This window comes from Chionomys nivalis, chromosome 1, assembly GCF_950005125.1.
Source record: "Chionomys nivalis chromosome 1, mChiNiv1.1, whole genome shotgun sequence".
NCBI classification, from domain to species: Eukaryota; Metazoa; Chordata; class Mammalia; order Rodentia; family Cricetidae; genus Chionomys; species Chionomys nivalis.
Window position 1 is genome coordinate 186835950 of NC_080086.1, and position 26108 is coordinate 186862057.

General features: G+C 41.6%; 1 protein-coding gene across 2 annotated transcripts in view; it reads right to left on the minus strand.

Annotated features, from left to right (window-relative positions):
* Mdfic (MyoD family inhibitor domain containing) overlaps window positions 1-23012 on the minus strand; it is an 89784-nt gene extending 66772 nt beyond the window's left edge. The window contains exons 1-3 of one of the 2 annotated variants that reach the window (XM_057789370.1): window positions 22712-23012; window positions 22261-22457; window positions 2811-2933 (exon numbers count right to left, since the gene is read on the minus strand). In XM_057789370.1, the coding sequence (XP_057645353.1) occupies window positions 2811-2933; window positions 22261-22354 (217 nt within the window). In that variant the 5' untranslated portion in view covers window positions 22355-22457; window positions 22712-23012. The remainder of the gene's footprint in view (window positions 1-2810; window positions 2934-22260; window positions 22458-22711) is intronic. The other variant, XM_057789378.1, reaches the window with a different exon arrangement.
* Between the last annotated feature and the right edge of the window lie 3096 nt (window positions 23013-26108).

Below are 26108 nucleotides of genomic sequence, written 5' to 3' on the forward strand. Positions count from 1 at the left end.
CTGCTGGGATCTCATTTATGATGCCTGAGAATACACCCTCTAATTAAAATGCAATTTCCAAAGCAGCCACTCCCTCGATTTTCCTGGGCTAAATTTCACTCTCAGCAAAGAAAAGTAAAAACAGCCCTCTTCACATTTCCAGATAACAGTCCATTATAAATTAGGCCTTAAATAGCCAATAAGGAAGGCGGCCGGCATCCCGGGCAATGGAGACAATGCGTGAACCATCAGCCCTCAGGAACCACCCTCAAGAACAGATAAAGAGAACTCAGATGCAACAGCCACTCTCTGCACTTTTGACTTCTGCAGCTGAGGTAGCCCATGGAAGATTGGAAAAACGAGTGGGTTGTGGTTTGAAACCGTTCCCACACCCCAGCCGCCCACTTTTTTTTTCCTGATGACCTCTCCAACCAGCCACCCTAACACCGTAGTGGGACATCTCACACCAGTTCTGTGGGAGCCAGCTGTCCTGTTCTGCAGTGCTCAGGGAGCCACACAGGACTCCTGGAACAGGACCCAGCCAAGCTGACTCACCGCAGCTGCTCCCTTCCAGCCCCACGGAGTTCTGAGCCACAGTCTCCCTTTCCAAGGCCTATTGTTATTACAAAAGACGTGCTGAGCCGCCAAAATGTGCTGAACAGAAAAGCAAGAAGAAAGCACCCTCCTCACCTAATGTGGGAAGCAGACTTTGAAGCAGGCAGAAATGGCTGAGGACTCTACCGTGGAAGGCCAAGAAGGGAAGGCAGACAGACAGCTACATGGAGTTCAGTATCAGCATGGACCAGCAGATACTGCCACCAAAGCAAATTTCTCGATGCTGTCGTGTTTAAATGGAGTCGTGTTTAAAATGCTATACGTTATTCCACTATCAATGCTTATTATACATCCAACCAGACAGCCTTCGTTTAGAAAGTGTCACTGGGAGAATAGCAGAAATAAGAGGTTTGGGAAATGTTCATCCTCATCCAGGGTCAGATGTTCACCCCCAAGTATTTGGAAATGCTTGCCAGCTTGGGTTTCCAGTGGCGTCGCAGGCTACGGCCGTCATTTTCACATATATCTATTTATCTGCCAAAGGCCCCAGCAGCACTCTCATAGGAGATGACAGATCTCCGGATCTCTACATTCTTTCTGTGAACATTATTAGCAACCTAAACATTTGTTCCCAGATGCTCCGGTGTCCCATGGCACACACCGCTTCATTATCTCCGTAAGGAAACTATTTCCTGCAGTATGTCGACTTCACCAGTAAAGACAATGGAAAGAGTACTTCACTTTAAATCCTGCCTTTTTTTTTAACAGCATGAATTCTGTGTCTAAAATGAGCTCTACCAAGTTGCAAACAACTTTGACACCTTAATCCAATTCTCCAAATCCTTATGCAACACTGTATTTTGGGTTTTGTCTTTAGTGATCTTATTTACCTTTTCCTGTGTGGGCTCTGGGAAAGAAGATTAGAGAAATCAAGCAATTAAATGGAACACTTACAATTCTGTTTCTACACAAAGAGAAAAAAAAAGTGGGGGACTGCACACGTCCTCAATAAGTCGAGTTTGAATTCTCTCCTATGTACCTTAGTACAAAGTCTAGTTGCTAGGAAATCTCAGGCAAAATACACCAGCATCTCACCAGACCTTCTGTTTCACGTTTAAAAAGTCGGTGTTTCAATAAAAAATGGTCAATATATGTTGAAGAATAGCTGTTTACTTGAAATAGTGACTGCTGAATTTTTGGAAACGGCTATATAAATCCTGTTTGTCATTAGTTTCTGACTGTCATTTCCTTCCTTCCTATTCCCTTCCCCAAGATAAAAGTATCTCAACTATAAATTTAAATGAACAAAAGCTCATTTTAAGAAACCTATAAATGTCCTTCAACAACATTTTTACTATTATTGTTAATTTTCTGCCAAGTTCATCTTTTTTTTTAGTATTCTGTGAGGGCTGGGCACTGAGCATTCTAGAGAAGAAACGAAAGTCAAAAATTTTGAAGAAAAAAATTTAAAAGAAAGAATCTATATTTTGAATTGTCTAAGTATATTGAATTTAAATTAGATAGTACAGCACCTGAATCTGAGAAATGTGTTCTCTGTCCACTCTATCATACTAATAACGAGATGCAATGAACCATGAACAAGAATTCAAAAGATTTCCTGCTATGCTTTTTCAGCTGTGTCCCCTTATGCTCACTCGTTTGCTAAATCCTTTTTATGGCAAGCTCAGTCTGAACAATCTAGGGGGACTCAGGGATTGGGCATAAGTTCCAGAAGATCTAAAGCAAAACCTCACATAAAGGTCACATTCTGAGCACCACCCAGAAGATCCCAGCATTTCAGGACAGTCTCAGAGTAAATAAATACACCAATGCTTTACAAATGCACTATGAAAGAACCTGGGAAGGGCATCAAAAAGATACAAATAGCAATACAAAACAGGTTTGGCAACACTTGTCAAATGAATAGAGACCACAAGTACTTGTCCTTTAGATAGATCTGAATTTGTTTTCTTACTCTCACAGTCCAACATGTTACTTAAAGATACCTGATTTTGACTGAGTCCTCACTGACGAAAGAGCTAACTTTGACTAAATCTAACAGTAGAGTTTAACATTTATAGGTCATTTGTTCTATTCTAAAGAAAGTATGGGAGTTTATGAAGTATTTACATCCTAGTTTTAGCTCTGATATTTTAGCACCAACAAAAACACTTTCAGATTTATAGACGTGTAGCAAAATTACTTGGGAAGGTAACCGAAAGTTTATCACCGTCATACTCCTCAATCACTCAAATTTTCTCTTAAAAAATACTTACTTCTGACAAGTTCCCCATCTGCAGGATTTCCCCAGATGGACTGGTCCTGCATCAGTCCATACTTGGAATGATTACTGCTAGCTTGACTCACGTCTTTCTCACTATTGTCTTCATTGCATTTCTCTGGAAAAAAAAAATTAAACATTTACTGTCATTTGATGAATGCTATATATGTGTGTGTGTGTTCATATATTTTTTTGCTTTTAGTTTTTGTTTGTACGTTTGAGACGGTACTTCATAGAACAAAGGCCTGGAACTCATGATGTAGTTGATGAGGACCTTGAACTTCTGATGGTCCTATCACTACCTCCCAACTGCTGGAATCAGAGGTATGCACCACCAAATATGGTTTACATTTTTCCTACTGCTTCCAAGTCGGTCATAGCTTAAGGAAATAGAATTATATCATTATTGACTGTTGCATATGTTATTGGCTCAATAACATTTGTTGAATACTTACTATCTTTTCATCATTAAAGAAAGAGGTTCACAATAAAATAAAATCTATCAAGATTGTGGTAAATGAATTTTAGCATGGCAAGTGGTCTGTCATCATAGAGAAATGTAGAAAGGTTACATCAAGGATGAGGGTGAATGAGTCCATCCAGATAGGGGGCAGGTGAGACAGAAAAAGCATCAAAGGAGAAGAGACTACAAATGATTGATCGAGATGAAAGCCAGACCACAGCTGAATGAGGAGTGACTGGGCAGTCAGGATACAGGAAACCAGTTCAGAGTTCTCTCTGTAGAAACTGGCGGAAAAGTCAAAGAGTGCACGATGCGTTCTCAGAGATGGAAGTATTAAGGATGAGAGGTTGGTGTGTAGGATTATGAGTTCTTAGGTGGAAAGATAACATGTAAGGAAATGGAATGTCTTGTTGAGAGCCTAAGTCAAACAACACACAACCTATAACACGAGGTAGCCTGCACGCTATGAAAGGTCCAGAGCACCAAAGGGGCTCAAAAGAAAGGGGGAAAAAAACCTCATCAGGATTCAAAGATCAAGAAAGACACTTTGGAGAAAGAAGCACATTGGATGGTTGCTAAAAGATTAGAAGAACTTCAAAAGTCACATGGGAGAAAGGTGGAAGAACAGCATGGGAAAACTCCAAAAGCAGACGCTTGGACAAATGTCCCAGATCCAGGCTATGAAGTGCTTTCAGAGGGACAGGAGGCAACACTATAAAGTTCTCATGAAGTCATAATGTGGATATTTGAATGCCAACGTGGGAAATCTAGACTTAAATAAAAAATAAGATGAACAAATCAAAGTAAATATTGAAATTTTGTGAAATGGCTAAGAAAAGCTACAGTAGTAAGCAGGTACATTTGTGTTTCTCAATCCTCATTGGCTGGAGAACAATTCTGAAAAAGCAAATTCATAGACCCTCATGAATAATTCTATTTCATTTGAGAGATAAGGAGCCATCCTTGGGATGATCTACTGTTCCTATGTCCTTTAAGTATTCACTTAATGTCTGAGGAGGGGGATAAGAAGAAGATGAAGAAGAAGAGAAGGAGAACAAAGGGGGAAGACAGAGACAGAGACTGTTGCATTTGAATGTTTACTGCCCTCGTAGGTTCACGGAGGTGAAGATGGGAACAGATGGAACTAATTGAAAAGGTTCTGGAAATGTTATGAGGTCGAGCCTCGATGGAGGAAATGGGTAACTTGAGGCTTCACAGCATGCCCCACCTACCATTCCCCTGGAGTGCAGACAAAATGTAACTAGGCAGCTTCCTGTTTCTGCCATGCCAGGTGGGACTATATTTGTCCAAAATAAACCTTTTCTCCCTAAGATATCTTTGTTGGGGTGTTTTATCATAACAACAGAAAAGGGACTAATACAGGCTCCGAAATGGAGACTTAGCAAAGTTCAAATAGACACTGATCAGAGTTTAACTGGTGGTGGTGCACACCTCTAATCCCAGCAATCAGGAGGAAGAGGCAGGTGGATCTCTGTGAGTTCGAGGCCAGCCTGGTATACAAGAGCTAGTTCCAGGACAGCCAGAACTGTTACACAGAGAAACCCTGTCTCAAAAAACAAAAACAAATAAAAACAAAAAAGCAAAACAAAAAGAAAAAGAGAGTTGAACTGGATGCTATAATAAAAAGGTGGCAGATGCGAGAGACTAAATAAGGCTTGCATAGTTGGTAATGACCAAATTTGTAATCTGGACCTGATGGTAAAAATTTGGAAGAATGAGAAAAAAACAACTTAGTCATTACATACATAGAATACATATGGTGTACCCAAATGTTTATTCATTTCACTGGGAGATGCTTGTACCTTGATAGATAACACAGTATCGAGCCTTCACACAGTTAATAGTCTAGGTGATGAGTTCAATACTGAGTTTGTGCATGTGCAAACCAGAAAGAAAAGTATAGCTAGTCTGCCGGAAACGAATGAAGTCCAGAGTAAATGTGTATTGTGGGGACCTGAGCCAGCCATGTCAAGAACCAAAGCCTCAACCACACAAGGAACTGGCACATTCCACACGAGATGAGGCTCAGAGAGATGGCCAAGCCTTCCTCTGTCCCAAGAGTGAATGTTCATAGTGTCTGCAGAAATATGTGTCATATCCTCCCCCTTTACAACCTGAAAAACGGCCCTCCTATAAAGCTGCTTCTGGTTAGATTGGCTAAGTCTGCCACCTTGATTCGCCTGTATACATGAAACCTTCATGATTCAACTGTACACCATAAACCCTGCTTCCATGCACAACTATCTATAGTAAACACGCGCTTCCAGGGTACTGTGGCTTCTTCATTAAAGAGCCCAGTGCCGCAGATTCCTGGCTGTTCTGTGTGCCCGTGTCTTCTCTCCATTCCCTTGATGCCCCTGTTAGGTTAATCCCTGGAGCATGTGTGCTGGACACACATTAGGCATCCTCAACGTTCACTGTTGAAGCATTCCCAATCACCGAGCTTGTCACAAGAGAGAATGTATTTAAAAGAGTATGTGCCATTAGGAAGTATGATGCCAAGCCATGGAGGAAGAGATACGAAAGAGACTCATACAGGAATTGTTAGCCCATCTTTTTAACATTTCCAGTACAAGGAAAAATTTATGCACGTGCAAAAAAAACTGTCATGTATCATAGAGATTTCACAACAAATTAACAATTCGGCTGCAAAACATATTTCAATACATGAAAAATTGATGAATATAAACACAGGACTAAAACCAGAGGTTAAGATTGCTCCAAAAAAAAAAAAAATGGGCCTTCAATGCTAAACATTTTTAGACTGCAAAACCATATTCAAACATCAGTAAAATATAAATTAGAAGCATGTTAAACCAGTATGTCCTAGATTTTTGTAACATTTACTCAGCATTATCACAGGAAAAATGTAACCTTCATGAGATGTGTTACTTTCAATTAAAATCTGAACTTTCTTAAACAATTCCAGAATTCTTGACTGCTGTCGTCAACCCTGAGATTATCAGTAGGAACGATTGTCTGCAATATCGCTGGTGTATGTGAACTGTCTCATCAGCAGTCGCACATACTCAAACTGTTACGTAGCTGACTGCCGCCAGGTGTCATGCTAGTAGGCTTGATTCAATTAGTAACTTTAATTGAAGCTGAATGAAATTAATTATATAATTTTGAGCTGTTCAAGTTTAATTCCATTAAAATTAATTCATGAAACCAAGGCATTATGAAGCATTGCTGACTAAAAGAAAATAGGTATGAATAAAGCCTCCAGACACACTTGACGCATATTTGAATCATGTCCAATATTGGAGTGCTAAGCACAGACCCTCTCGACTCCTCACAGCATAAATGACAATGCCACGTGGTCCATAGACAAGGGGATTTACAATGATGCAACCTTCTTCCGAGTGGGGAGGTCAGAGTTCTTCCTACCCCCAAATTCTTATTAAGAGACTGTTTATCATGCTTTTTTAAAAGGAGCTTTCATATCTGGAAATTCTAGAATGAGTTGATCCCAAATTGACTGAAGTCAAAAAAGGAAAACTACCACTCTGTGTAACGAATGATACAGGTAATAAATTCTGCGCAGTTCCTACAACATCACAATCACCAGCGTATTCCACTTCGCCTCCTTTGAAAACTAAATGTCTTGGCTTGAAAGCTGGTCCCTCATGTGTCCTGTGATGATCCATTTCACCCCACACCAAGACAAGGCCCAGGAAAGGTTCCCTGTAAAAACTTAAATTGTCTTCCGCTAATTCTTTACTTGGATAAACTAAACTCCGGGCCCAGCCAAGGCATGTACACCGTTTATCTCTATCGTTTTCCATTGCCTTAGCCTAATGGAATGCTAGATAGCAGCCTCACCAATAGCGGAAACTTGCAGGCATCACTGAAGAAATGGAAGGATGCGAGAGAGATTTACTGACATCAGTCATGTGTTGGGGGCAAGAACAGTTAACCAAATCAACCTCGCAACAGTTAACCAAATCAACCTCGCAACAGTTAACCAAATCAACCTTGCAACACTCTTCACCTGGCTGTCTCGGTCACTCCTCCTGAAGATGATGAAATGTCTGAGAGCCGATGACCGCTACCCGTTTAGGTTGCTCTGTCACTCCGCACTGGAAAGTCAAGGGTTCAACCTCTGCTTCTGGACATACGAAGATTTGTGGTCGCCATTCGGCTACTATTGTGGGCCTAGTGTGTAGCTCCCCAGCACCAAGGGATTTCCCTAGCATAGGACATCAGTTTGTACCTGGCTGTAAGGTGTAAGAAAGACAGTCGATGACTCTTCTCCTCTGTGTAGAGGATTATTCTCCTAAGCCATGGCTTTCATTTTGGTACTGAGTTAGAAGCATGTAGAGAACTCTGGCCGCAGACAGATGCACAGACGCCCAACCTTCGAGCATCTAGTCCAGGTGACTTTGGTGGGTGGAATGTTGATGTCAAAATGAAAGAATGTCCATCCGTATCTTATTACTCATCTCCTCATCACAGGATTCCAAGGGATCAGAACATCAAAGTTGATCTCATCATCTAATTAACACATCTGTATACAGTCATAATTCCATGAAAAGACTTGTATGAAAATACAAATGTGAATGACTTAAAATATTAATCAGTTCTACGGATGTGTGGGATAACATAAATATATTTTAGGTACCATAAATTGAAAGCCTTTTAAAACTACTGTGAGCCAAAGGATTGAGGTGTACTTCTGGGTGTGCCCAGCTTTTTAGTGTCCCTCCTCTGCACAGGGAAATGAAAAACAATCTTTGGATAAGCAAGGAGACCATGTCCTGACAACAAATCTCTCAGCCCGTGAGACAGAAGTAATCAAGGCCCAAAAAACAGAAGGCAATGGAAACTGCCCAGGGTCACACTTCCGGCTGCAAGGCTGACAGCTGTACGCGCAGGGCAGGGCCCTAGTCTCCTCCTCCTCGATGTGGGGAAATGCAGGTGCTGTGTTGCTAAGACCTTCTCACACTCAGGCTGTTTGACTCTGAATGGCGCCCTAATATCCCATCCACGCTGAAGGGTGTTCATACTGGAACGGATGACAGAGAAGAATTCACAGACACTGGATTTGACTTAATTCTTAGGAAAAGCAACAAGTATGAATTAAGTTAAAGAAAAGGTCAAAAGGGTAAAATAAGTTCTAAATGATCGATTTAAACACACTATCTCTTCCTCCAAAATGACTAGCTATATAGCATGATCGATTCCCTTTGGTGGCTTTGTTTTTTTTTCTAAAGTTCAGCATGAATAGTGATAGAAAAGCCCTTCCAATCTTAATTGTTTTTGCTGAGGGAGCATGGGAAAAATTCAAGTAAATAGAATTTATATTTAACTTAAAATTCTATAATATTTTACCTAGCTGGCATTACCCAAATTTCAAATCTTGATAGTGCTACTTATTTCAGACAGTTGGGGAAATCAAATAATTGGTTAGTTACAAGAAAGAAATGTTAATAACAGAAAAGAAAAATCTAAGAATATTAAATGAATTAGATAATAATTTAGGTAAAATTCATGACAGTCACTTACTTGATATGTGGTTCGGTATTTTTTTAAGAGAAAAATAAAAATGCTTTGCTTTATTGAAAAAAAATTTAATGAATTTTTGCAATTACAGAACTGTCCTGGGAATTTCCAGGGGACTTTAACATATAATATTTGGTTGATCTTCACACCCCTCAGTGATATAATTAGGAAGAAAACATCAGTTCTACTGATGAGAAAACAGCATGTCTCAAAGTCAGATACTGAAGTCAAACAGGATAATGGCAGAGGCAGAGATGATCTTGTACTCAGCTGATTCCATCAGAGAAAGCGCATTGCTCACTCAGCCCTTCTCCCAGAATGTATGGAGTGACTCCACATGGAACACGGTCTGCTCTTAATCTGGCAGATGAGTTACTTGCCCTTTATTTTTGAACACAAATACGTCATCAGGTAATCCATATCTAATTTTCCTTCTGTCTTTGTAGACAGAACTAGCGAGCTCAACTGCTTCTATTAGACGATTACCCAAACTATTAAACAGGAATGTTTCCACCAGTGTGGAAACAAGCAAATATATTATTCCACTAGTTTATCTTACCCGTGTGTGTGTGTGTGCTCACCCATGTGTGTGGGTATAGACACAGGAAGATGACATTGTTCTTTTTTTTTTTTTTTTTTTTTTTTTTGGTTTTTCGAGACAGGGTTTCTCTTGTGGTTTTGGAGCCTGTCCTGGAACTAGCTCTTGTAGACCAGGCTGGTCTCGAACTCACAGAGATCCGCCTGCCTCTGCCTCCCAAGTGCTGGGATTAAAGGCGTGCACCACCACCGCCCGGCTGATGACATTGTTCTTATATCATTCTTCCACTATTTGTTTATTATTGGAGACAGAGTCTCTCATGGAACCCAACGTTCACTATTTTGGCATCAATGGCTGGCCAGTGATACCAGGAACCCTCCTGTGTCTACCACCCAGCAGTGCTGGGTCCCCATGTCTAGCTTTAATGTAAGTTCTAAGCATCAAAACTCAGAATCTTACGCTTCTAGCAAGCATTTTATCCGCCAAGCCATCTCTCTGGTCCTAATAACTGAATGTTTTCAATAAACAGTAACAAAAGAATACAAACAAAAGAAATCAGAATGCTGCTTCACAAGGAATCAGGCTTAGTAAAGTTATTGTACAACAGTGCTTGATTAAACTTTAAGACACAATAATGTTCTGGACATACACAACCTTCCAAGAACTAAGAACAATGCCATCTTTTTCAATCTTAGATATCTGCATACTTCCCTGTCAAGAAAAAAGGTTATCTTTAGGGTCTCTAGAACAAACATAATTTCCCTAATGTGAACTCTGCACTAGAGAGACGCTCGGGAACACAGGTCTGAGATCAGTGTGCCACACCACGAGGACCAGCGCTAAGGTGGTCAATCCTATGAAAGCTATTCTTTGTTAACATCCTTCATCTTTAAACTGAGAACAATCATGGTACCTAGAACATAAGGTGGTGTCAACCTATACAGACTCCTGTCTTGTGTATAGTAATGGCTCATTCACAGTAGTAATCACGGTTTTGTTTTGCTGTTTGTTGTTGTTATTTTTACATAACCATCTTTCAAAATCCTGCTATGAAACTATCCTGAGGAAGCGGTTGAGGACAATACCCACCCCGCAGTCCCTTCAGGAAGCACCATACAAACTGCGTGACTGTAGGCTGAATTAGGAAAAGCACTGCTCTGTAACAAGTTGTGTCAGCTTTAAACTGTGCTATTTGTGGATAAGGCAGTTCTAAGAAGAGAAAAAATGTCAAGTCCATTTCACGGACAAATCCGGATCCGTGTATCAGACTTAGCAGTCTGTAGCCACGCAGTCTGGGTCTTCCTCAGCCGTTTCTATTATTCTGTTTTCATTTTTTCTTTGATTATTCTATCATGTCATCTCAAGTATTCTGCCAAGCTAGGCAAAGGTATGTGCAAACTCCCAAAGCCAACATCAAGTATGCTTTCCTCTTGATATCTGCATGCTATCTACTTACTTAGTGAAAGTCTAAATAATGACAGAGCTTGGAAACTATCTTTCCAAACCCCTCTAGACCTTAATAAGTGTTCAAAGTACTTATAGTTTTTCAGAAAAGAGAATACAAACCTCTGTGATTAAATTCAGGAACTTTTGCATGTTAGGCCTCATATACTTCAATTAAGCACTTTATAGTCTATAACAGAGACAGTTACCAAAATATCTATGTTGTCACCATTTACAAACCTATATTCCCATGTAGTTTATCTATAAAACTTGTTTTATACAACTAGATTTATTTGATTTTCCACTCAAAACCCAGATAACATATGTGTATTCTAGTTGACAAAAATTATAAAAAATCTGATACAAAAATCCCTAAGAAAAGTGAAAAATTCTGTGACTATAGTTTTCCCAGAAGCATGTGACTTTTCAAAACAAAAAACAAAGATAAGGTGGTTCTCAGGAAAACCTGGGGCCTGGAATTTCACTTGCTCACTGATCTAAACAAACAAACACGCGCTAGTGCATGTGGAGAAAAAAACCTGTCCAACCTACGGACCTTAGAGAAATGCAAATTCAACCTTCTTTGTCTAATCATCTTCTCAATGGATTACAATCTCCTTATCCAAAAACCACATCAAGGTCACGTACACATTTCAGCACGTAAACAAGTATACACATAAACTTCCATTATTTTATAAACACAAAAGAAAAACATATAATCACAGATAAATTATGAGTGTTTATGGAATGAATCAAATGTTTCAGTCAATTCAATAAATTTGTCATTTCCAGCGTTTTGCAAACTGGCAAGACTTTTCGGCATGATCTAAAATACATTCCTTTAAAAAGCTTCTTAGGGCCGGGCAGTGGTGGCGCACGCCTTTAATCCCAGCACTTGGGAGGCAGAGGCAGGCGGATCTCTGTGAGTTCAAGACCAGCCTGGTCTACAAGAGCTAGTTCCAGGACAGGCTCCAAAACCACAGAGAAACCCTGTCTCGAAAAACCAAAATAAATAAATAAATAAATAAATAAATAAATAAATAAATAAATAAAAAGCTTCTTAGGGATCCAGAAGCTGAATGTGTGGTTATATTCAAAACGGAAAAAGCAAAACAAAGCAAAAGTAAATGACATCAACGTACATCAACGTACACAGCTTACCTATTGCTGTGGCCAAAGGAGGATATGCATAAGCGAAATAAAAAATATTTACAGAAAAAGTGGGAATTGTGATTATATATGAACATTAAAGAAAGGTATAAAATTCACCAGGAGTTTAAGATGCATCTCAATAAATGAGGGACGGAGGGAAGGATACCACACCATCCACTCTTAAAAGGAGATGGGTTAGAAAGAAATTTGATAAGGAGAAGAGAATATATTACCTCTGTTATCTTATTCTCCAGTACCTTCACACTTCTAATCCAATGAAGGAACTTTTAAAGCCTCACCCTGCCTGAAACATAGAAATTCCTGCTTTCCCAAATTCTCAAGCTTAATGATGCTTACTGGACCAAGAACAGTCACACTATAGCCAGACATTCAAGGTTCATGGAATGTAGCATTACTGTCTTAGAGGTCTCCAGAGTGACTCACAACACAACTTCAGATGAAAGCATTCAATACCCAGCATCCCCAACAACTGGCAAACAATGCAGGCACTGGTCTTTCAGGAGAAAGAAACCAGCCAAAGCAGAAGCAGCGCCCTACAGCCAGGAATCTTGTTCCTCAAAGACCTCCTACATGTCATCTCCCATACAACTTTCACTCATTTGCTTTATTGTGTGGTTTGTAAAATTGACTAATAAATAAATCTAGGTAAATTTTTAGCGTTGCCTTTTGTGACTGCTGTAGTTTTAAGACTGTTTCTTGGTCTCTCTCCCCTATGATAAACACCTAGAGTTCATTCACTGGCTTTGCAGTCAAGGTGTCCTTTTGGACACAGCACTGTTAACCTTACCTAAAAGCCCTCCTGTCAGGAAACACTCCATGTAGCTGGCTGCTGAAATCCACAGACATGGTGTCCACAGTAGCTCCCTTCCTTAGGAGTCCATGAACACTATGAAATAAAACCTGGCCATCTTCCCCTGTGTCACCATGATGAAACAAACTCATCTTTCATCTTGGCAAGATCGCCTTTCTTTTCTTTGTTTCTCCTTTTTAAATTATTATTACTGAGTACTCCTTGTACAAAATAGTGAGTGTCATTGTGACATTTTATTCACGCACATAATGTACTTTAGAGTCACTCGTTCAGTGGTCTAAGTTTTCAAAACTTTTCTGTTAGCTCCAGATTATTTGATCAGGACCACATTCCTTTTCTGGCTCTCTGGCTAAGCAATGAACCCTTATTTGGCACTTTTACAAGAATGAAGGCCACTGGAACTCAACAATGAGCCAAAGGGGTTGTTTAATCTGTAACAGCATGTCAAAGCTGAAGAGCCTGACTTTGAAGTAAATAAGTCAGAGAAGACAGGGCAACAGGGTTGGCCATTTCAAGTTTGGTAAAGACACAAATAAAATTATGATGCATGAGTTAAACGGATACTGAAATGAATTTCTTCCACTTCAGAAGAATTGATAGGGACTTGACTTAAAGTCAGAAGGTATAGTTTCTGCTGATTCTCATTAACACCTAAACCAGAAGCCTCTCCAATAATTCACTAACCCACCTTTGGGTCCCTCTTAGCCCTAACCATGGGATGCTACATTGTTCCTTCCTTTAAGGCCACCCACCCATTTTCATCCAGCTCTGCAACCTTCATCATATCTTTACCTTTCACACCATCAGCTGCTACCAGATGGTGACACTGTCTGGCTCTTTTATCCTAGACACCTGTGAGCTTATCATCCTAAATTATCCTAAATCCCTCAGCATCTCATCTCTTCCTGTCTGTTTGTCTCCTGAAGTCTGCAGTCTTGGGCAATGGTAGGAACAGAAACATCAGCAACATTTTACTTCCCAGTTTTCCTCTTGCCTTAAACATGAATCAGTTGTCATTCCTGACAGTGACAATTCCCCAACTTCTCACAAATATAGACGCACAAGCCATCCATCTCGTTCATTCCCAACCACAAGAACTTTCCTCTCAGACAAACTCAACACACTGTTCCTCAATCAAGAAGCTGTATTTTCTGTTCTTAGATTATGCTGTTCGTTTTAAAATGCCTCACAAAAAAGTTAAACATTTGTTTGCTAAACAAACAAATAACAACAACCCCAACAAAAAGGATTGCTTTCCACACTTCGTATCGACCCCACGGCCAGAGAGTTATTTTAACATCTTGCCTACTTTAATGTTGTCAAATCCTATGCTGTTTTCTCATACTTGATAACTTACCTTACTTCTTACTGAGAAATTGTGTGAAACTATTCAAAAGAAAACTTATAATTCAGGTAATAAAACAAGATGCAGGTCTATGTTCATAAACGATCTAAAGGTCAGATGTTGCTCCATCTTGAGGAAGGATTGGGAAAGCTATGCTTTGGGTAGGGCAAGCAGAGGCAAGCTGGCTGCTGGACAGGTCACCTTCCGGGCTCAGAGTGCCTGACAACTGCTCCACCACCAGTTGCCTTATTTTGAGTGGCAGCTCTTCACAATTCAAGCCAAAATAAATGAGTAAATAAATAAATCCCAAGGCCTGAGTTGTTCATTCTTCAACTGAGGTCACTAGCAACACAACCCAAACAAAACCAAACCCTTCCTGCCATCTTGAGAGTCTCTTCAAACTGCAAAAAATAAAAAAAATAAAATAAAATAAACTCCAAAATGAGACCACCCAGGTGGCAGATAATCTGTCATATGTTCTTGCTGTCAGATTTAAAAGATATGTAAATGAGGAGTGCAGTTCCTTTCGGCATACTTCTCCTGTTCCTTCACCAGCGTGCGTATGCCTTCTGCGTGCAACTCTGCACATGAGCATCCTTCATTTTCATGGGATCTTGTGCATGGCAGGCACACAAAACACCTGGAGTAAGGGTTTTCCCCCGTTCAAATGTCAATACTAAAATGTATGTGCTAGCGTAAAGCAGTCATTTCCACCTTCATGCCTGCGACTACAGAAAGACCGAGCGAGCAGAAGGGCACATGTACATGAATCATCTTTCTCCAGATCATGTGGGTGTGAATCTGAAAACCAGAAGTAGACTGCAAGTAGAAACCACAAGCAAAATGGAAATCGGGTTAAAATTAACTCTTTTCGTAGCACTTCCGGCTTACTGGATATTGAGTGATCAGAAATAGAATCTACAAACTAGAGCTCATAACTACTTCAGAAGCTTAGGGTTGATGAGTTATTCCCCTTCAGGATGTTCACCTAAGGAGAAAGGACAGCTGGACCTTTAAATCCCTTCCTGTGGAGCTACTGTCGGGAAGAGGGACAGAGTGGGAAGGGAGAGGGAAGGAGGGGGAAAAAAGGAGGGGGACAGATCTAAGATACTGGTTCATATATACAATATCTGCCTGAAATAGAAAGCCTACTACTTCTTCAGTCTGTCTCCAATGAAACACCAACTTTAGAAAATGTCCCAATGTCTAGAAACAGGCAGTCCACAAGCAGTGGTTTTCTTTACAAAAGCTGAACACAAATACTTAAGGATAGAAACAGAAATCACCTGATTTAGCTTCGGCCTTCATACAAGAGAATGGTGATAGAATCTCATGCAGTTCGATGGAATTTTTCCCTGTTGTTTGTTATTGTTCTAAACAAGTTTCCATTTTCAAATGGTGTAACTTTAGACAATGTCAGCTGATGTTTCCTCAGTTTTTTTTCCCAGCCTTTTATTACTATAAAAATAAAACACTGGTAAAGTGCACTGTTATTTGGCTTTCTTTCCGTGAAATCATCTCTCCCAGATCCAGGAAATAAGGTTGAAAGAAACAGGAAAAGTCCTAACACGCCCCAAAATTCCACAGCTTCCCTCACATCTCTGTAAAGGTCACTGGATCATATATATCAACTCCTTGAATTCGGACTGACCAAACAAAGCAGCCGTCACTTAGCTGCAGTCGTCACCTGCCTGTGTGGTTCTTGCTAGCTCTGAAGTTCTCTCTAGTTATTTTCCTCTCCCTCCCATTCTCTGCCCTTCTCGTCTCCCAGCCTGGAGTGGAGATCAGTGAGGACAAACACACTCCCCCACATTTATTTTAGAGATATTTGTCCTTTTCCCATCTCCTTCCTTCCCTTTGTATATGAAATCCCAACAACTTCGAGTCCTATGCCAATTCCAAAATCGATTCTCTCTGCTTCTATTCCCAAGCCCCCACCAGTCCCCTTCTGAGAAGGGCAATCAGCCATGCTATGTTGATCCATGTCCAGTAGAATTCATGCCAGCCATTCTTAGTTAAGCCCTCGGTCTTATTGAGCAGCCTGGGGGTTACATCAGATTGATTCCCTTTTGAATACTTCCTGCTTTCAAAATTTCCCACAAATCTCAAGTTTCTTGACTCATCCTAGCCTCCATAAAAATATTACCATCTACTTTAATGAGAAGATCTAGGCTTTCAATAGTCTCTATATCAAATTTTCTCCAGATTATAGCTTAATCCTTTTCTCCCACACCATTTCAAAGGAAAACATTCCCTACTCTCTAAAGTGTCTCTAGAATTTGGCTCTTTCAGCAGCAAGTGCTTACCGCAACACACACCAAAACCAACCCGAGTTATCTTTCCATCCCTCTGTCCTGAGCTTTCTTCCTAGAAAGGTGTCCTGAGAATTCTCAACCCTCGGGAAACATTCTATGCATGTCCTTTGTCCTTTATAAATGACAATGTTTATCTCCTGTAACCACTAAATACCACTAAATGTTCAATACTTCTGGAGGATCATCATGTGCTCTTTTTCTTCTTTTTCAACTTCCATCCAAGGTGCAGCTCTTCCTCAAGATTCTGACTCCAGAGCCCATGAACTACCTCCCTGATAGAGAACTCTTCATCTGTGAATCTGACCATCACCTCCACCTAGTTACAAAACCGGCTCCTATCTACTTATTGGTGACTATGACCAATGCTATGTTCCCTGGATGCAACATAAACAAAACAAGACTTCAACGTTCCTGCATGTTGTCATGCTAGTGACAGAGCAAACCTATAGACCGCCTTAAATTCCTACCTCTTCAATAGCTTCCACACTACATATAGCATAAATATAACAATAAGATGAATTTAACTTATTAACATGTCTGAAAAATGCACCTGAACTCAAAAGAATCAAGGTCAAGAGGCTCTCAAAGGTCAGCGCGAGTCATCCTGTTTCTACTGCTATTCTTAAATCAGCTTCCTCAGTGTCCAAGGTCTTCCACTCTTTTCCCGGCTGTTGTAGTGACCTCCTAGATAATTGTCACTTCTACTCTTGCCCCTATCTTCAGAACCACCCTTTGAACTGCCATCAGGTTTGTTCCCCTAAAAATCCAAATTATATTCAATGACTCACTAATGCCAACAAGAAAAATATACATGTTCCTCAACACAGACAGTACCCAGTTTTCCTTGCTGTTTTCTCTATCATTTTCTGCTCCTGCACAAAGCCCATGCAATTATCTGTCTGGAGTAACCAACACTCTGTGATCAGCCCTCCCGAGTGAGTCACACAGCCTACCATCCCAACACTGAGTCCTATCACCACGCCTTTGAGCCCAAGTTACAGTAAACTTTCTTGACGATTTTGCCAAATCCCCAACTAGAGATGTTTTCTGTATTCCAATTTCCATTGCTGGACTTTCTTTGTGCCTCTGTTACAGTACCTATCTTTTTTTTTTTTTAACATGATAGCCACTTGTCTAGTTCATACGAGGCTAAACCATAAAATGTGTTTTTCCTACTGTTCAATGCAGGCAATTCAAACCCTCCAAATACTTTAATTGACAAATAGATCTATCACTTTGAACTCACTCCTTCCTTCCCTTCTTTTCTGTCCCTTTGTTCTTAGATTTTTGTTCCCCAATTTTCATTCTTTGACGCATTTACTTCTTTTTGGCAAAGGGGAAGACAACGCAATGCTGACAAGCCTTGCCCTCCTAGAACTAAATTTATAAATTGAACATTACTCCCTTCATACATATGAAAGAATTAGGACTTTGGATTTCAAGGTGCCTAAAAACGTCCCCACATCCCCTTTAAATCCAGACAAGTCTCCATCCACTTCCCTCCTTTTCTCTGTCCTTCTTCAAGCATATATACGTGAGACGCGTTTTAAGACAGCTTCTACTGGGTTTACTTTTATTCTTCATTGTTTGCCTGTGGCTGCCAGCGTTGTAATACTAAGTTGTCTGGGGTTCATCATAAAAAGTGTGGAAGTTTTAATAAAATTTATTTCCAACAATTTTTGGAGATTTATTAGGGAGCTAAATATAATTTATCACTACTTCTAGGGAAAAAAAATAGAGCACAGATTCCAAGAGTCCAGCATCCAAATGAACAGGACTCTATGTGAATGCTGAGGGCTATCTTCTGTGTCTTGGCGCAGTTTCTCCAAGAAGTTCTGAAGGCATGCAAGTCAGGATATCTACTGAGGTGGCAAATGGAATCCTATTGATCATGGCAGGCTTTTAATTTTCCTCTTCTATCTCTTTTTATAATACTTATGACCTCCTTTATTTTAGAATAAATGATTCTGAAGCTCAAAAGTACTCTGAGAATGAACTGAGAAACTGAAACAAAATTTGGAACATCAGTAGAGAGTTTGCATGGAGTAACAAACTTTAGATTTTGGATTTGTTTTTATAGTTTTTTGAAGTCTATATTCCACTCCCCATAGCCCATCCCCACACCCTGGGTATAAAAGAAAAGACTGTTTTCATCCAAAAAGTAAATATAATGTGTCTTTTGGCTGATGGGGGTGGGGGAGTAAATTAATAGACCTTCGCCTTGGGTACAATCTAACAGCACCGAGAAGTCATGTAGGGGCAGATTTGGTGGTTTTCTGCCTGGAGAATCTGATTATGCACTAGAGTAAAGACAAAATCCTTGCTGGCGCCCAAGAAATAAGGACAGAGATTTTTCTGTCTAAGCCATTATTGACATTGGGCCAGGTCACTCATTATTGCGAGAATGTGCTATCCAGGGCCCTGTAGGATGCAGGTCAGGATCCGGATCCCTGGCCTCGGCTCACCAAGTGTTGGTAACATACACTGCCACATTTGGACCAACTAACAAGATATTGTCAAATGCCTCTCTGGGGGCAAAAATCATCGCTCTGTGGAGGCCAGTGACAGAATCTGTCCAAAGATAACACATTTTGAGAAACAGCATCTTTAAAAGAGATAAAGCAACATGTACAGATATGTACAAACTCACATTATATAAATTGAAATAAACAGGCTTCCTCCAGAGGAAATCTGATTAGCTTCACGAACTCCCGACAACTCAGCTAAGCGTCTAAGTCAGAGCCCTTCTTACGCAGTTTCTACTTGAAGAGACTCTCCCTGGCTTCTATTTTAGATTATTTTTAATTAACTTCACTGGCATTTTGCATCCTGCTATGAAAAGTCCGCCTAATAGTCTCAGAGGACTCTCCCTAGAGAGAAGAGTACATTAAATCACACATTATCACATTAAAGTATATACCAGCACTGAGTCCAATGGTCTACATCTTGGCAAGTGAAGCAGGTGGGGGTTGGGATGGAAACACACTCAAGTGATTCGCAATATCCAGAGTCTATTAACTTCTGTGCATCTGCCCCCTGTGAAAAGGTTGTATTGATTCTCTACTTCAACCACATTTATCACAGTGGCATACATTCTACAATTGGTGCTCCACCCGATTTCTTGTTAATCTCTGTATGTGGAGCAATCGCTGTATGGAGCAAGTCCCTTAAATTCTTTGAAAGTCCTTTCCCTCACCTAAAAGTAAGCAGAATGAAATGAATTATTTCTAAAGATACTTCTATGCATAGACCACAAATTTATGAAGGAAATACTTGAAATTAAAAGGCCCTTTCATTTACAATACTGCAAGAGCATTAAATGCTTAATTGAAAAGAAAACGAAATGCCAATGAGAAGAATCATATATACAAACCCATTTTCTCTTAAAACAAGAGCAAGTATGGCCCAAATTGCCTGTCACCTACGGAGGCATTTCTACAGGAATTTTGCATGAGAACATAACTCAATGTGGTCAGTTGTAAACAGGAAAATCATTTTAAAACACATTAACTTTCTCTTTTCAAAAGCAGGACAACAAACCAGGGGCAGCATCCAGTCTCCAGGCATGGCAGTTACTTTATCACAAACAAAGGTGCTCAGTTACTTCCTATAAAATGATGAAACAATACACATACACATGTAGGATTCAGTAGTCCTTGGGACATCAGAAGACAGGAACCCATGTGTCAATACTTAGCTCCACCTAAGCAGGGCTATCTCCTGCCCCACAAACTCTCCTGGTCACTGAATCCTACTGATTCATCGGCCACCTGTCCTGGTTCACAGTTAAGGCCACCAACAGGCAAGCTCCTTACTCTGGACCGCCTTGCAGAATATACCAGAAAGAGTTCTGATACCAATAACGCTGCCAAAGCAATAGAAAAGCACACGGAGGCACAACAGAAAGGTAACTGTCCATGGCTGTTCTCTCAGTAACGAAAATCTTTCCAACTTGACGTTGAAAAGCAGAGTGGGTTACTCTGCTAAATTTCCAAACAACACCCATCTTGAAGAATATAAAACTGATTCCAAAATTTAATTAAGGGGTTCAAGCCAGACTAAAAAAAAAAATCCCAATTTTTAAGAGTTATTCCTTGGGTTAACTTAATGCATAGTTCATTGCCACACATGAAGTGTGGTATTATATATATATATATATATATATATATATATATATATAACCACAGTGTGCATATAATACATATGTTTAATTCTGCAGAAGACATGTTGGTTTTTTGTTTTTGTTTTTGTTTTTTTTTTTTACAAAATTATCTTCTGTGTATTCCTTAAAGTATTATATTTTCCTCACTAAATTTAATGTTCAGAATTTTAAAACTAAGAAAGGTAGGAAAATTTGGGAAAGCTACAACAGGACACTGATTGTCCAGAGACAATATGCATGTTGCACCTTGCCAGCACTTAACCTCAGGCCCTTTTAAATGCCCTGCTTCTTGTACTCGGATCACGTGATGCCAAGCAGATTTGTAGGTATCATGGCAACTTCTTTTAGCTGATTTAAAAACTCCATAGCATTAACACTGCAAACTGTGCATATTAACTGTTTCCAAGTCAAACTGTTTTCCGTGGGTGCTTCAGGTTGATGTTTTGCCTCAGCATTGTTTAACAATAGTGATGAATGGCCCGGAGGGGGAGTATAAACAGCCTATCAGCGAGTCAATATGACTACTGAGGGCATGCCTCATGACAGCAAAACGAACGCGTTGACAATACAATGCGTGTAAAATAGACTGCTTCTGAGAAAACATATGTTTACCATTTTCTAGTTCTTTGCTTTTCTGCAGCTAATCATTTGAATTCTGTCTGTTTAGGAAAAGAAATGAGTCACTCTTCTAAAACAAAATGATAAACATAACTCAGTTTAACAGCCCAGATGCCAGATCATCTCCATTTCATCTACTGTGGCTAGAACAGCAACTTCTAAAACAACAATAGCAACAACAACAACAAAAACCCTTAACACACTCAATATATATTGGAGTCCTGGGGGAGAGAGACAGATTTTAGTTATGCTTAAAATCAAGAGTATGCAGTTTTGAAGACATGGAAAAGTTAACTGGTGCATGCCAGTCAGAAATCTCCTCATCTGAATTATTCTTACAGGAAAAAGTAAGAGAAACATGAGTCTGGTTCTGCCACCAGTGAGTAACTGAAGTTTATAACCTTCAAATAAGATACAGTCAAAGTTTTAAAATGTTATGGAAGTTCCCCAGAAGCAAAATTACCCTTTTCCCTTTGGAAGAACACAAAAGAGCTAATTCATTCCTGGAACACAATTCATTTAAAACATGTTTATTTCAAAACAAAAGTTATTAAAAGCATATGCAGGAGCCATTCCAAAAGCAAGTGGTCCCAGAAACCCAAATGGTTAACCTGGTGGCTGAGTACTCCACAAGAACCAGAAAGATGAGAAGAGCCCATGCTAGTTTAGAGAGCATAGACAGCCCTGAATGAGAAAAGGCCATAAGAACTTAAAAGAACTAAGGGTTCGAGACCTCGCTCCCTCTACACGCACCCCAGCCCCAGAGGAAGACCAAGAAATGCACAGGCAGAAGGTAGAAGCCATCTAGTCATCTTGTTTCTCACAAGGAAGGGGGAGTGGAGGGACCAGGGACCCCGCCCTCCTATCCGGTTGTTGATCTGGGGCAGGGATCCTTGGGCAAACTCGTTTAAGTCACTTGTAGTGTGCAAAAGTTCACAACTGCGAGGCTGGACCCCCGTCCCCCGAGCACCACCACTACCACCACCACCCCTTCCGTAGGTATGCGTTCAACCCCAGCCCAGAAGCTCTCCATTCTCAAGCGCTCACTCACCGAGGGCCGGGGAGCCCAGCCGGCCGCCGCCCGCCTCGGCCGAGCACTGCTGCCCCGCGGGCCCGGGAGCGAGGGCTTCGCCCGCACCGGACATGAGCCGTGCTCCGAGCCCGCGCCGCGCCGCCGCCGCCTCCAGCCGCCCGCGGGGCACACCGACCCGGGCTGCTTAGGTGCTGGGGGCAGGAAACTGACTGCTTCTGGCGGGAAAAGCAAAAGGGACAGAAGGACGAACTGTTTTTAGAGAGAGCAGCACGCTGCCGCGGCGGGCCATTCCCTCCCCCTCTGTGTCCCTCCTCCAACTCCACCCCGGGGAAGTTAGGATTTGAAAGCAGCTTAGGGGACGGTGCGAGCGGGACGCGCGGGGCGGGAGGGGACGCTCCGGGACCATGGAGGCAGAGCGACCCTAGGGAGGGGACCCGACCCCTCTCCCCCACGCGCTACTTCCACCTACCTCGGCATCCCCTCCGAGGCCGATCTGAACCCCTTCTTCCCGCCGCCGGTAGTCAGCAAAGCTCGGGAAGCGGTCCCATCGTGTCCGGGCTGCCTGACCACGTCCCGCCGCCCCGGGCTAAGGCCAGACGCAGCAGTGGCCGCGACAGTGGCAGCCGCCGGCGCTGACTCCGCGCACTCCGCCCCCTCCCTCCAGCCAGCTCAGTTCGGCCAGCCCCGCTCTGGGAGGACTTTAGGATCCACTCGTGCCTCTCTTTCACCCTCAAGCTGCCACTCCTGCACTCTTCAAACACTTCTCTCTCTGTGGTTCCCTTTCATCATATCCGGATGGGAATGGCCTCGAACTCTTGGCAGGAGGCCTCGCGACTGGGGGCGGCTCGACCTGGGCTTGGCCCTGCACTCCCTTGTGAAGGGATCTGTCTGGGTCAGGAGGCCAGAGCTGGACAGGCCTGGTGTGTAAGCGCTGCACTCCAGGTCCATGGTGCTTTGGGAAAACAGGGAGGGAGCTGGCCTTGGCAGTTGTGAAATCCCCTACAATGCTGAGAAAGTTCCCCCAATTTCATTTTCAATCCTGCCCACCAAAGGACTATTGAATCTACAGGAATGCCCCAAGGAAACAACCTTTGAAACCAAGAAAGTGTGTGTGTGTGTGTGTGTGTGTGTGTGTATGTGTGTGTGGTAATGCTTGCACTCACTCAGACTTTTCTAGTAATATGAAAACCCATTTGTTTTTAAATGTATTTAAATCCTTGTTCCAGGTACTTGTTTAATCTCCTCATCTTCCCTCTACTTTTGACTTCTTTGCTGCAGTCAAACAGGATTCCTGGTCCGGTAAAACCAGTTAGTTGCCTTACACACAGCCACTGGCGGCACCCAGCTGTGGAAGGGTGACATATTTGAGAACATCAGTCCCACTACAGGCTGAATGCCTCCCTGGATTCAGGTCCTCTGTGAAAAGTTAAACTGTGGTCACAAGTGAAGAGTTTGTGAGCTGTGGGTTTATAAAGGAAATGTCCTGATTGTAGCGGCCTCCAACGGGCCATGAACAAGGGTAATTAAGTATAAAGTACTTTATCTGACTAATGCTGGCTTTTTTCATTGAGTTTAAATGCAGAATTCTGTTGAGGAACTCTCAAAAGAGCACGCCTATGGATGGACTGTCTAGGACAAGACGAGTCCCCCATGTTCAAGGTCTTTTCAACGGACTGAAAAAATCCATTTCTCCCCTATAAAGAACCAGTGTGTTCAAACTTGAATTCAATTACCCTGAGAAATCAGCTTTCAAAGGTTCTGAAGACAGATATTTGGATTATGTTCCCAGAAAGATAAATGACATTTTACTCAGTGACCTACAGCTAACAAGCATGCCCCCCCTCCTTTGTAATTCAACTTGGAGATTCACGTTGTAAAAGGTGCCCTAACTCTCTTGAGAGTGTGTCAAGGGTCTAGACTACGAGGAATCCATTCGTCCAGAGCAGGTCAGCTGTGAGGAAGAAACCATCAGCATAAAAAAAGAAAAAAACAAAAACAAAACAAAAAAAAACAGAAACTTGAGCTTTCTACAACATAATCTTTACTTACAAGAGTTAGTGAGAAAGTTCTAGGAAGTTCTTATTACTCCCTTAGTGTGTATTTCCTTGTTCAGTTCTGGAGAAGGGATAGCTTGCTGATACAAAGTTCTAATGATTTCTTTCTTTCTTTTCTTTTTTTTTTCCCTTTGTCTTTGGTTGAGCAAGCATGTGCACCATGGTGCCTGAGTGGACGCCAGAAGATGACCTCGGGTGTCTGACCTCTTCTGTCTTGTTTGAAACAGGATGTCTTGTTCCTGGCTGCATACAGCAGGGCAGCTGACTTTTACACCCGTGGCTATTTGCATGTTTCCTGCAGGAACACCAGAATTACAGGCTGTACAGCTAACTCTCCACACTCAGCCTTTTACATTTGCGCACAGGCCATTCTCTCCCACAGAACCATCTCGACAATAAATATTTGTTTGTTGAATTGCACACCCTATTTCATTTGCACACATGGCATGCAATACCTAACTTTCCTGGGAAGTTGAGCATCTGAAATCTTGATCCCTTTTCACCACGACTCCTTGAATTAAATATAAGCGGCTTACTCAGGCAGAGAAGTAATAAAATTCAGATAAAAATATTAGGAACACGCCTGGCGGTGGTGGCGCACGCCTTTAATCCCAGCACTCGGGAGGCAGAGACAGGCGGATCTCTGTGAGTTCGAGACCAGCCTGGTCTACAAGAGCCAGTTCCAGGACAGACTCCAAAACCACAGAGAAACCCTGTCTCAAAAAACCAAAAAAAAAAAAAATTAGCAACAAATGGAAGACTGTTGTAGTATCGCCAAGTTGGTCAAAGGCTGCGTCTCGGTCTTGTGTGTCTTTGAGTATGTCAGTCATACACCCTGTGCTCTGGCTGCCTCAGAAAGGGAGAAAAAATAAGAGAAAGTCGTTTAAGGTTCTCCATGGAGACTCAATAAGGTTATATTACAGCTCTATCACTGCTGGAAAAGTGCCAGGCATGTGGTAAATGTTTACAGTTATTAACTATTGGTATCGCAGAAGAGAGAAGAATGAGTAGCAGAGGGTGAGGTGAGGGAGGAGATGGAAAAGGGTGGCCAATGAGTCTAGCAGTGTGTCTAGACAGGAGGAATAACTTTAAAGGCTATGTGTCACACTAACGCAAATAGGGTTGGCCACAGTTACTTGTATACTTAAAATAGCACATACAGGGCATTTTCACAGATAAAGGAATGAGAAATGCCAACTACTAGGCATTAATACAGAATAAGCAGTTTCAAGATTAGTGCTCCTCTGTGATGTAGCAGAAGTACTTATTTTCCTGATAAAGTGGAGTGTAAGGTATTGACTACCACCAGGGCCACAACAAAATAATGGATGATAGGCTGGGGCTCAGTTGGTGAGTTCAATTAACCAGAGCACATGTTCAAACGCCAGGCGTGGTGGCACACACTTGTTATCCCAATGCTACGGGAAGGGGAGGCCAGACAACACGGCCTAATTACAGGAGATCCAGGCCAGTGAGAGACCCTGGCTCAAAACCAGGGGCGAAAAATAGCTGATGGGGCCTCTGGACAATGTTTTCCAGGCACCTAAACCTTCAAAACCATTATGTCATGTACTTCACACCGGTTGTGTCAATGAATCTTACACTAGCCTTCTGGGGTTCAAGCCCAGGTGTGTGAACTCCAGGCTCCCCTCTGGAGTCCACGTCATGAGTCCCCTGTCTGCCCCTTCAGGAGTTAAGTGTGTTCTCCCAAGAGTTCCCCAAGCTTCGCCGTCCTCCCTTCTTGCTGCAGGAGCTAATTCGGACCACTGTGCTTGACTCCTGGAGAGCAGCCCACTGCCCACATCTCCTTCT